Genomic DNA, 12807 nt, shown 5'->3' with positions numbered 1-12807 from the left:
TCTCTTCTATTTAAATTTGACTCCTGCAACTGTAGGTTTTAACAGGAAAAATAAGTGCAGTACGTTTTTTTAAAAAGTTTGTCTATCCACACAGTCTAGTTTGATTCAATAAATACATGAAATAAAATTGCTATTTCAAAGTCTGTATTCTATTCCAAACTACACTAAAAATGGTCATTCCTGCTTTATTTCTTTTTCTACCCGTCGCCTTCCAAACTAAAGACCAGGCTGCCGCAACTAAGCTCCAAACCTGAAACTCGCTCTCGAACCTGCGCCAAACTCTGAACGGCTCCCAGCTGATTGGCTACCTGCGAGTTTCCTCCATCCGCTGCCATCTGATCCTCTCTTTCTCTCTCTCTCTCTCTCTCCCTTCCCAACACACACAAACACTCAAACACACTGTCTCCCTCTCCTGCGCCCAGTCTCTCTCTCTCTCTCTCTCTGAGCGCACCGCCGCGTCTCTGCTCTGATCTCCAAACTTTTTCTTTTCTTTTTTTTTTTTTAATTCTTTCTCTGGTCCGCACGGTGAATGAACGAGCCTCGTTAACATATTCAGACCAACGTCATCCCTGTGAAGGTGGACCATGCCGTGCAGCCTTTTCTATAAAACCCCCCGCAGCCCGTTCACTGTGGAGGAATAGTCACCGGTCTGGCAGAGAGGCGAGAAGGAAACTTTCCTCAAGAATAAACGGATATTTCCCAGCACTGGAAGCAGGCCGTTTCGAGGTAAGTCTATTCTGTCTCTTTGAGAATAGAAACTTGCCGGGAAAACGATGAGGTGACTAATTTGTTCAACCTTTTGCGCCCATCCTGATCGTTTCCAAGTCGCTTCCTCACATCTCACCTCTAGTTTACTTTACCACGCCTGGTAATCAGCTCCATACTGTAGCCTACTGTATTCAAATCCCCTTTCCTCTTCTGCTTTTCTTAAAACCTAATTTATTGCCATTGCTCTATAAACCTCGGGCCGCCCGTGGGGGGTGGCTGAGCCCCCTGAACTGTACCTATAAAGGCGCATAACCTAATAGACAAGCTGGCGCATGTAAACCTGTAAAACTATTTGGAATAGTTGACAGCTACTCCTCATTTTGAAGGAGCAGTGGCAGCGGAATGAAGGGGAGTTTCCTCACAGGAGAGAAGCACGTTTCTCATGTAGCTCATCCAGAGTCAAATATGAGTCTCTGCAGGCGCATCCATCCCGTCTGATCACTGTTTTATTTCCTTTGGAGGCGCCTTCGAAAACTCTTTGACGCACGTTTAATGTAATTAAAAGCGAGCATATATCAACCTCTTGCATCATTATATGAAGATTTCTGATTGAATTAAGAAGCCGAGGTCCAGTCTGTATAATAAGTGTTATTATTATTGTCCAACTAGCTGTAATAACAGCTCGTAACGGCTCAGCCATTGGCTGTTTCCAAGATGAGTTCAGAGAGAGTTTAGATGCACTCTGTCCATGGCTTTCTGTTTTTCTTTCATTTGCAGCTGAGGGGGAGTGCACTCAGAATGAACTAACAAATTGTTATTTTTATTTGGACAGATTTCACAGGGGGAGAGGAAGAAAAAGCCCGAGGGGGAGAAAAGAGCCGGACGGAGGAGAGGCTTTACGCGCCGCCACCGGGACAGAGTTTCAAACGGGACAGAAGCGCCTCTAAGTACAGACACAGGTGGATGCTGGGAAGCGGACCAGCTCGGAGGAGATGTTCCCCCTGGCTCAGTTCGGGGTGCTGTCGGCCCTGGCCACTGCGCTCACCTCAGTGCTGTCCGCGCTCTTGCTGCTGGCGCTGACCCGGCAGCTGTGGAGCCTCCGCTGGAGTCTGACCCGGGACAAAGAGAGCAGCCTGCCGCTGCCGAAGGGGTCCATGGGCTGGCCGCTGGTCGGAGAGACTTTCCACTGGCTGTTCCAGGTGAGAGGGGGAGAGATGACACGTCTGGGCTGCTGTACCTCTTGATTTTTACAAGCGTTCCAAAATATAGGTTACCCTGTTGCGCGTGTGTTTGAGTGTGTGTGTAGTTCCTTATTGGTTCTCATCAGTTACGGGTTTCCATCGCTCATTGCTTGCGCATTGATTTTGCCATTAATATGTAGGAAAACTCTGAAGGGCTGCAGGGTGTTTTGATAATCAGTTTATTGATGATGTATCTGGGAGCGCGCGGGAAGCTTTGAAAAGCTCTGCAGATTACTTGTGCAGGCTGAGTTCTGTTGTTAATGCAACATGTGCGGACTTGATGCTCAGTGCCTAATTCCTTCTTGCGGAGCAAAAACAGACGTTTTCTGTTCAATTCTTCCTCCTCGTTCTCCCGCCCTCTCTGTTTGTCTGTCTCTCCAACGACGAGGAATGCACTCTCTCATCTCATCATCTCTCTATCCTTCCAACTATTCATCCGCTCCTTACTGGGTGTCAGAGCGCCGGGTCAGAGCGCCTCGTTACAGTACACGTGATGTGTGTGGCTGGTGTTCTTGTCTCTGATTTTTCATCTTCTCTTTTTTTTATGCTAATCACATGAACAGATGGAGGAAAATAAAGAGACTGTAATTTCAAAACATGGCCAAAAATATGTAGACAGACCAAATATTACACTCATGCCTGATAGCTGTCATTTCAAAATTGTAAATCTATTGCAATAACAGCTTCCACTATTCTGTGATGGCTTTCTTACCAACGTCTACTTCAGTGTTTTACCTGCAGAATCCTGCTCATTTGTCCCAGTGCTTCAAAAATATATGGAAATTTTATATCTGCATCAAACAAATTATGAGATACAAGATTTCTGTTATTAGTAAGTGCAATAGTTCATATGAAAACTGACAAAAATGTTCATGAAAACAGACTAACCCCTTATTTAACTTTTCAACAAAAGTCTGAAATCTAGGGACCAGTTTTTTAGATATCCTGCTAATCTGCAAACAATCAAACTGGACCAAAAAACAAGCAGTAGACTTTTAAATTGTGAAGTAAAATCTGGAAATGCATTTTCTAGTGTTAAGTGCCTAATTTACAAGCTGTTTTGTTGTTACCTAAAATGTGACAAACTTCTAAATCCAAATTTCCTCTTCACACTCCAGGGTTCCAACTTTCACATATCGCGCAGAGAGCGTCACGGCAACGTGTTCAAGACCCACCTCCTTGGGAAGCCTGTCATCCGTGTGACAGGTGCAGAAAACATCCGCAAGATCCTGCTGGGCGAGCACAGCCTGGTGTGCACCCAGTGGCCCCAGAGCACCCGCATTATCCTGGGACCCAACACCCTGGTCAACTCCATTGGGGATTTGCATAAGAGGAAGAGAAAAGTAAGAAGTGGGAAATTAATTAGCTGCACAGCAACAGAACTTACAGGGTTCAGATATCAGTGGAGGCCAATGGGCAATGAAAAATACTAGCTTATATACAGCGGGAAGACACACACTCATTTTATCCCAACTTGTCCAGTCCTTAGATTCTGTCCTTGTCTAATATCCATTTGTATACCCTTCATTCTGTCCTGTCTTATCTCCAGTATAATCTACACCCTTTTCTTCTATCCTGTCTTAACCTATCCAGTCCTAACCCACCCCACCCTGTCCTCCTCTTAAGTTAGCATTCACTGAAAGGTGTTGACTGCCGTGTACCAGGTAATAACTTTTTATGACTCCTCTCTCTTTGTTTCCTTAACCCTTTCAAGATCCTGGCCAAAGTGTTTAGCCGAGGGGCTCTAGAGTCCTACCTGCCCCGGCTGCAGGACGTTGTCAAGTCAGAAATTGCTAAGTGGTGCTCGGCACCAGGCGCCATCGATGTTTACAGCGCTGCCAGGTCCCTGACATTCCGTATTGCCGTCAGGGTTCTGCTGGGTCTTCAGCTGGAAGAGGAGCGGATAGTGTACCTCGCTCAGATCTTTGAGCAGCTGATGAACAACCTCTTCTCACTCCCCATAGACGCTCCGCTCAGTGGCCTTCGCAAGGTGAGAAATCATGAAGACGATATAGGATGGAAATCAAAGTGAACCTGCTGAAACTTAAGTTTATTCACGTTTAGACAATCCATGTTGCCAAGCTTTTTTCTGTTGATCAGCACCTCAGGACCTGTCCATTGCTTTGAATAAAAACTGCTTGGAAACTATCCACCATAAAAACCCCACAAAAGCTTAATTACTCTTAAACTACTTGCATGTTTGTATTATGATTATTATTTAGTAATCACTCTTCTATGTCCAGGGAATAAAAGCCAGAGAAATCTTGCACGCCAACATGGAGAAAATCATTGAGGAAAAGATGGAGCGGCAGCAGGTGGAGGAAGAATATCACGATGCCTTCGACTACATGCTATCCAGTGCCAAAGAGCATGGCCAACAGCTCAGCATCCAGGAGCTTAAGGTACCAGAGTGAAGCAGATGATATGACTCAGACTTAAAGCCACACAATTTAACTTTACAAAGCAACAGCTGCCCTCTCCATCCACAAGCGATTATTAATTCTGTTGGGCTCCAAGCCTGAATGGTTTTCATGTACAGCTGATATTTTGTAGCCTTATCCAATGTCTACAATATAGATATGTTTTTAGAGGTCTATGCTCAGGGAAAACTTTTAGGGTTCAGTGTTTAGATATCATGGCTTTATGACTCAGTGAAGATGCTGATAGTGTATGTGAATGCTACAAAATGATAAATCTGAATAGAAACGCACAAAATGCACAATATTACATGGCCAGTAGACAGCATTTCATGCATGTTTACAACTCCTAATAATAATAAAAAAGTTCCCAGTATTACCTCAGCTCAGTTAATCATTTATAATTTTTTAATGAAAATTTCAGTCAAAGTAATTAAAATCAGTAGATCAAAATGAAATTCTAAAAATTCTTCTACTCAATTCCCTTTTTGCAGGAAACAGCAGTAGAGTTGATTTTTGCTGCTCACTCCACCACAGCCAGTGCCTCCACATCGCTGGTTCTGCAGCTTCTCCGTCACCCGGCCGTGGTTGAGAGGGCAAGAATCGAGCTGGAGGCAGAGGGCCTTGGCTGCGAATCCCACAGCAGTCACAGCCCATCTGGTGTCACTATGGAGAAAGAAGTGGATGCTGCCATCACAGAGACAACCTGCCTTTTAAATGAAGGGTGTCAGGATCACACTGACAAGGATGGTTTCCCACAGTCCCAGTCTCATATACCATATCTGAACCTTGACAAGCTGAGCCAGCTCCGCTATGTTGACTGTGTTGTCAAAGAAGTGCTCCGCTTCCTGCCACCAGTCTCTGGGGGCTACCGGACAGCCCTGCAGACATTTGAATTAGATGTAAGTTCAAGTCACAAGTGGGAATATACAGTTTGGTTTGGGTGGGTTGTCTTTTTCCTGGGATGAATATTTCCATCAGCTACAAAATGATTTATAGCTGTGCTTCTTTCTAGATCCTTAGCACTAACATTAAACACACTCACAGGGCGACATCTGTCACTACAGAGACCATCTTTTAAACTCACAGTGACAAGTAATAGATCACACTGCAATGTAGCAGCAAGGCATTTGTTGTTTTAAGAAACATGAAAAACCCCAGCCAAATGAGACAAGTTCCAACCTCTTCTATTGGAATTGCCAAAAGACACTGTGGGAAATGTAGGAATGTATCAACTGAAGTAGATGTAGATGATGTGAATCCCCTGAAACTAAATCCAACCAGATGGGATGGAGATATGATGTACCATGTACCATGATTTGGGGTAGATTTCCTGTACTGTTTACACTGTGGTAGCTATCCCTTATGTGTGCAATGGTAATGAGCTATTACATATACCATGATAATGTATTTTTTTCATAGTGCCCAATGCTACCAGTCAGTGTCATTTAACTAACGAGCTGCACAAAAAACTGCAGCTGTAACACCCATTGCCTGCAGGTGGTGCTTGTTTTATTAGAGAAACCTTTACTGTCTTTGCCTGTAGGGGGTGACTTCAGCATGTTCACCACTGCAAGTCTTAACTGGTGCTGCTACTATTATACTGTGCCGTAGGTTTACATGTACATTTGGTCTGGTAATAATTGCATGGATCCTCTTAGTGGAGAATCAGCACCCTGATAGTCATGAATAAAGGAGTTTGTGAGTGAGTTAAAAGCAAAAGCATGAGAACTTTTCAAATTAGTGAGATTTTAAAGGAACTCTTCATGCTAAGGCATTTGCAAATCTGTAGTTAATCAAGTTCTGTTTAGGAGTGTTTGATGGCCAAAGACTTTCACATGCAAAGTTCCATGGCCTTCTGTTGAAAACTTTCATTCTTAAATGCCCCTTCCCTGCCCTCAGTGTGCCCCCAATTTGCTGTGTTTATTGCAAAAGAACAAGGAATTCCCAGAACAGACCTACTATTGTAGTGCACAAGACTCCATTTACTCATCTTTTTCTTAGGGTATAAACCCCTAAAGCTGAAGACTATTTGCAGCATTGAAATGTCATTATGCTTGTTCATTCAAGTGAATCTTCCTAAAGCTTAAAGCAGGAAAACCAAACTCTGCAGAAATATTTGGGATCAGGTTATAAAGATGTCTGGATTAAGGAAAGGAATGAATAGTTGTGGTTGAAGATTGTATAAGAGGACAGGTGTTTCAAGTGATAAAAATGTAACTTTTTAAACTTCTGTCAAAAGTATAAGTTCAATAACAGAATAAGCAGAATTTTTAAAAACCTGTATCAACTTGACTGATAGATTTCTTTCCTCATTTGACAGGGCTACCAGATCCCCAAAGGCTGGAGTGTAATGTACAGCATCCGGGACACCCACGAGACTGCAGCAGTCTTCCAGAGTCCAGAGCTGTTTGACCCAGACCGATTCGGTCCTGACCGGGAGGAGAGCAGGTCGGCTCGGTTCAGCTATGTACCATTTGGCGGCGGTGTGCGGAGCTGTGTAGGGAAAGAACTGGCACAGATCATCCTAAAGACTTTAGCTGTGGAGCTGGTCGGGACTTGCAAATGGACTCTGGCCACAGAGAATTTTCCCAAGATGCAGACAGTGCCAATAGTGCACCCTGTAAACGGGCTGCATGTGCATTTCACATACAACTACCCTCTTTAGATATAAATTCAGACTGACAGACTTTTCAAAAACACTTATTCATGAGGCAGTTTAACCTTCAATCTGCCTCTGGAAAAACTCTCCAAACCCAAGAAAGGAGACACAACCACCTTGCTGGTACTGATGGTGCAGTTCATGCCCCTTTCATTTCAATGGAGATGAAGACAGGGTTTACATTGCTAGTTTGGAGCACTTCATGATCTTTTCAGTGGTCTGGTCCAAACCTAAGAAACCACTTTGCTGTAACATAAGTACATTTACCACCTGGTACATTTGTGCAGCATTTCTATATGCAATTTTTAAGCAGTTTGCATTTTTTAATTATTAATGTATCAAGTTGCAGTGCACATCAGTGAGAAAAGTAAATCTCTGTGCTTATTTTCAAACAGAGGATCTGGATTTGCCCTGCCGAAGTGCCCACTGAATGGACTGCATGTACACTTCAATTACAAGTTTCTATTCAGAGCTTTCAAATAGTGTTTTAGGGTCAGTAAAACTCACTCACCGTCAGCTATTTAATATCTCTCTGTAGTCTGTAAATGCATCAGACGTACCGAAAACCTTAGAGCCACACATCTTGATAAAAAGAGAGAGTCTCTGACAAAGCTCCAATTCCTAGGGTAAATATACCATGCAAAACTGCCAGCAAGAGCTTGGGCAATTCTGTTGTACTACACACTACAGAGTGATTTATAGATGATAAAATCCACTCAGCATTGATGCCTTTATCATACTTCTCAGTACCAAGAGCTGTCTCTGTTCACTGTGCTGAGTAAGCAAGTCATGAGTATTTCACCTCACTTACATTTACAAAAGATTTACAGACAGCTTTTTTGAAAACAAAATGCAACTGGTCAAATTCTTCAGAGTTCATGACAGAGATATCACCTCCAATGACTGTGCAGAAGCAATCTGATTTTCCACTGATGTAATATGATTTAGGGACTTTTAAAACAATTCTGTGTTCTTTTTTGCATCTTAAGATCAGAGCTTACCTTCTGAACTGCCTCTGAGCAAGGCATGGTGGCCTGCCAGCTCCATGTGACAGTTCTGATCAGAACCTGACTAAGGCCAGAACCGCAGTGAAAGTATATGTAACGGGGGAATATTTTTGGACATTTTTTTATGACCCACATTGGACACAAGAGACTGGACTCATGTTTGGTTATTTCAGTCATGATGTTTTATAATAATCTCCACTGCAGAAACACTTTTACAGATGGAACTTGCACTTGATTTTGACACAGAAATCCTACAACCAGGAACTGCCCTAAACATCAATGTCAAAATACATTCAAACTATCCTATTGTTTAAATATGAATGTGATATATATCCTTAACAGTGCTAATATGTGTGTATCAAATGAAGTAGCATTATGAATAAGCTGTATTTAAAATGCAGATGTATCTTTCTGTTGTACTTTTACTCTACCTGTAACAATATTTGCTGTAAGTATAGATAGAGACACTAACCTGTAATGTAAAGGACTGTCCATAACACCTTGTTTCACTGCTAGAACATAGAAAACTTTAATTGTTTAGAGCAGCATATATTGAGAGTAAAGTTATTATTATTGTTATTATTGGTCTAATTCTAGGACTGTTTCTCTGTTGGTCTTGAAGCCTAATAGACGCGCTGTGAAATCTTAACCTATGGATGGATTTGTGGAAGGAGATAGCACTTTCTCCACTTTAAGGAGTCTGTATATATTTGTCCTGTTTATGCATTCATTGAGTCTATCAGATGTAGCTGCTGTACAGTTGATGTAAAGAGTAAATTAGAAGATGGTGAAACAAAAGCAGCCTGTTGTTGCTCTCTGTTTGTCATATCGTGTTTCCAAAAAGGACAATGTGTATAATTCCTAATATAGCTAAAATGATACTTTATGTACAGAAATTTCTAAGTATTCATATATGATTATAAAATGCTGACATGGTATTTGTATTATTATTATTATTGGATCTGCTTGCTTTATGCTCAGCCTTTCTTACTATACACAATCCAACACACTTTGCGTCACAGCTCTGTCAATGTCTATAAATATGGAGATGACACAGCCATTGTACTGTGGGACCCATCTCTGAAAACAGTGAAACAGTAATGTAATCAGGTTAATCAGGCCTGTAGCACAAACAACAATGTGGAGCTCAACCAATCAAGAACTCATGACCTCAGCTGCAGACCACACTCTAAAACCACCATACGCATCAACAGCCACCCCATATCCATCGCTGCATCATTGAAATTCTTCACAGATCTCATCATCAGTGAGACAGCTACCTCTGCTTCTACACTGTCATAACTTCACATCATTTATAACAGTTATAGACTGATGATTTCTTATTAGTCCAAATAAATAAATAAATCAAAGGACAAAATGTTTCAGAAACATATGGATCTTAAACTCCTTGGCTTTTTAGCCAGCTACTGCCCCATTGTCAGTTTGCAGATAACTGTTGTGCTGTGTGTATTGTGATATGTAATGTGACTGTGGCTACCTGATTCTTGTCTTTGCAGTGGTTTTGTTAAAACTGTGCTGTTACACACTGTACAGCAGTCCATTTCAAATTCAATCAGCTTAGCTGTGTGGGCATTAAAATGAGTTTGACTTTAATTTGACTTTTACTGACACACAAGAAGCTAAATTATAGGATGATTAATTACCCACAGGTCAGCAGCCATTACTGTAGAGAGGAAGCCAATCAGAGGTATGAATCAGAACTGTAGCAATTAAAAACAAAACATAATACCTTCATTTCTGAATTTATCCAAAACTGACCCAGAATCAGGCTTCTACAAAGTGTAATACAGTGGGTACTTCTAGTACTGCTGTTATTACAACAGCATTCACAGTATTTACTGTAAACTGATTACAATCCCACTTCATCTGTGGACCTCATTACAAACAAAACTCATGGTGAGGTCGCCACTGAGGTCACCACTGAGGCCACTGCTTAGGTCACCACTGAGGTCACCACTGCGGTCACCGCTTAGGTCACCAGGCATTTCCACCCTCTACCTGACCGCCCTCATTGACAGGCAGAGAATAGGGTGAAGCTATGTGGCAGAAAATTAATGGGACACAAACAGCCTGGCCTAATTATGTCCGCTGCAGGGCCCCGTAGCTCTGCCAAGGTCGTTATCTGATGGACGCTCAGTCAGTGTGAACTTGGCGACGTTTTGAACCAGAGTTCACTCCAGTGCCACCGGCTGTGCAGGTCAACGACCGGTCAGCTGATTGGAAGGTGCATGGGAACCAGAGAGGGGACAGAAGACAACACAACACAGGACAATGCAACACAACTTAACTGTCATTGCTGTGCATTATACAACTGACACAACAATGAAACAAACTTTAACAGACTCACTGGCTCCCATTACAGACTGAGAATTTGCAGTGTATCCACACTGGACAAATTAATTATTTAAATCAAAGTTGATGGTAAGCGGAAACAGAAGGGAAAAGTTGGGGAAACATAGTGGTCTGTAGTAAACTGACGACTTCATTTAGGTAAAATAATCTACAGTACCTTGTCATGGTTACGTTAATATGCGCATGATTAAAGAATGTTTAATAATGTCACATTCATTTGTAACACACACACACACATGCACACACACTTCATTTTGCTCTGGGTCAACCTGAGGTCATTGATTAAGAGGGGGTGCTGAGATTACAGTGATGAGGCTGGGAAGAGGGTGTCCTTTTATCTTCCCATTCACTAAGTTTTTTTCCCTCTGTTTGTGAAGGCAGATTTCATTTGCATGACAAAATTAGCTTAAACTGGATAATATAACCCCACCTGAAATTCAATGCTGTTGCTGCATTTATTTAAGCAAGTGATGAATTCAAACATTCACTGTAGTTTTCTTTGAATATTAATTTGTTCATTGTCACTTTGCATCTCTTGGAGTTAAGGTTTTTGCATGACTGTAGTGTGAAGAAGAAAGAAAACATTTTGAAACAGACTACGATTCATGTCATACATCTGCTTCATCTCTTTATCCATCCCATGAGATCTATTTTTTTTTTTCTTGTGAGCTATAAAAACCTCTCCACTGCACAAGTTCAGCCTTTCTGCCTCCTCACCCTCCTCCTCCTCTTATTTGTGTGTTTTCTGGTTCAAAGGCAGGTCTTGGGCATGATAAGGACACCGATTTGCGAAATGAGGGGGAAAACGGGGTCAGATGGTGACTTGGATAAAGCACTCGGTGGCCAACACCAGCTCCTCATTCACTGTAGCCGGTGTGTGTGAGTCCAGATATTTTACCTCCTGCTTGTGTTTTCTTTAAGTTTATTTTCATCGCAGCTGCTGTCACCGGACAAACCACAACGCTGCAATCTTGGTGGTTTTGCTTTTTCGTGCTTGTAATTGAAAGTTTACATTGCCATTTATGTGCTGAGTCAGTTTCAGCGACCTTTGGGGCTCTATTGTGTGACTTCAGGACTGAAGTTAGATTTTGGCAGCTGTGGAGTATCACCAGGAGTTCATCCATTCTGAGCCAGCAGAGAAACTCTCCCTGATATGTTGACTGTCCTTGTTTGATTGTAAAATTAAATTGGCCCATCCAGTGTAACCAATATTTAGCTGGCCACTGTTTTAGTCCATTTTAACCCAAGATTGACGTCCATTTAGCCTACAACTTAACAACAGTTACATTTAAGTTTGCTGTCTGAAACATCCTATTTTGTACATGCACTAGTTTACAGCAACCCATCAATACTACAAATGATAATAAAAAATATCAGTGAGAATATGGTATGTAGCGTGTTACATGAAAGACAAGCTAATCAGTGCCCACAATAATGAGGCTAACAGGTCAGAGTTCTTTTTCATTTTTTCCTTTTCTTGCTTAGCATGACAACATCTATGACTGGCTCCCTCATGCTTAGGGTGATATGGAAAAGAAATAATTTCCAGCAGGAATTTAAGGCACCACAATCAACTAATCTGATGGCAACCTGCTCTCATGGCAGTTTGCGTTCATGTATGCAAAATGTAATATCTTGATTTTGTGCACATGGACATGGACTTGACATTTTTCGTGACAGTAAACACAAAATAAATGGTAAATTCATATCCATGTACATGCAATCAATAAATTGCATTTTGTGTTCATGGACATGAAATTGACTTGTTTTTTTTGTGACAGTGAACATGAAAAAGATGGCAAATGTGTCTTAATGTGTCCATGTACATGCAATCAATAGATTACATGCATTTTTCATTTTAATTTCCACATTGGCAGCAGCAACTGCCAATCACAGCTGCAATCAACTGGTCATTAGAGCAAGGAAATGTTCCTTCAAGAAATATGTTCACTCCAAAAAAAAAAGTTAGATTCAAACCAAAATGGGGCTGTGATAAAAATGAGAGCTAAGTGGATCTGGAGCATGAAGTAATCCTTTTCAATTCAGAGAAGAGGATTCTTCTTGTTTTCAGTCATTTGGCAGCATTTTCCAGTTTGCCATATAGCTCCTCACGCATCGCCTGTACCTGACCTCCTCACCTCTCTGGACTTGTGTCGCTTGTGTTCTGGTTGAGAACAAAAGATACACATCAATAATGATTCCCCCTAAATGCCTGTTTCAGGTCATTGGGAGAGCACTTAATTATTATAATGAGGTAAAAGAGCGGTCTTTAGAGAAAAATTAACCAACTGGTCCGGGCCAGTGGTGCGTTGCAGCGATCCGCCCACCTCAACAAACAAAGTCAGGTCAGGTTTATTTATAACAACCGTTTGAGAAACCAGCTTGTGAGGGAAACCTTT

General features: G+C 41.8%; 1 protein-coding gene across 1 annotated transcript; it reads left to right on the top strand.

Annotated features, from left to right (window-relative positions):
- Window positions 1-457: 457 nt before the first annotated feature.
- LOC108872855 (cytochrome P450 26B1) lies at window positions 458-8960 on the top strand. Its single transcript, XM_018660738.2, has 7 exons — window positions 458-726; window positions 1541-1907; window positions 3068-3292; window positions 3664-3939; window positions 4193-4351; window positions 4861-5268; window positions 6690-8960. Exons 2-7 carry the CDS (start codon window positions 1701-1703, stop codon window positions 7032-7034), a joined length of 1620 nt encoding a protein of 539 aa, XP_018516254.1. The 5' UTR covers window positions 458-726; window positions 1541-1700; the 3' UTR covers window positions 7035-8960.
- Window positions 8961-12807: the final 3847 nt, after the last annotated feature.

This window comes from Lates calcarifer, linkage group LG16_LG22 (assembly GCF_001640805.2).
Source record: "Lates calcarifer isolate ASB-BC8 linkage group LG16_LG22, TLL_Latcal_v3, whole genome shotgun sequence".
Taxonomy (NCBI): domain Eukaryota; kingdom Metazoa; phylum Chordata; class Actinopteri; family Centropomidae; genus Lates; species Lates calcarifer.
The sequence above is the reverse complement of the archived record's forward strand: the minus strand, read 5'-3'. Positions and strand labels throughout refer to the sequence as shown.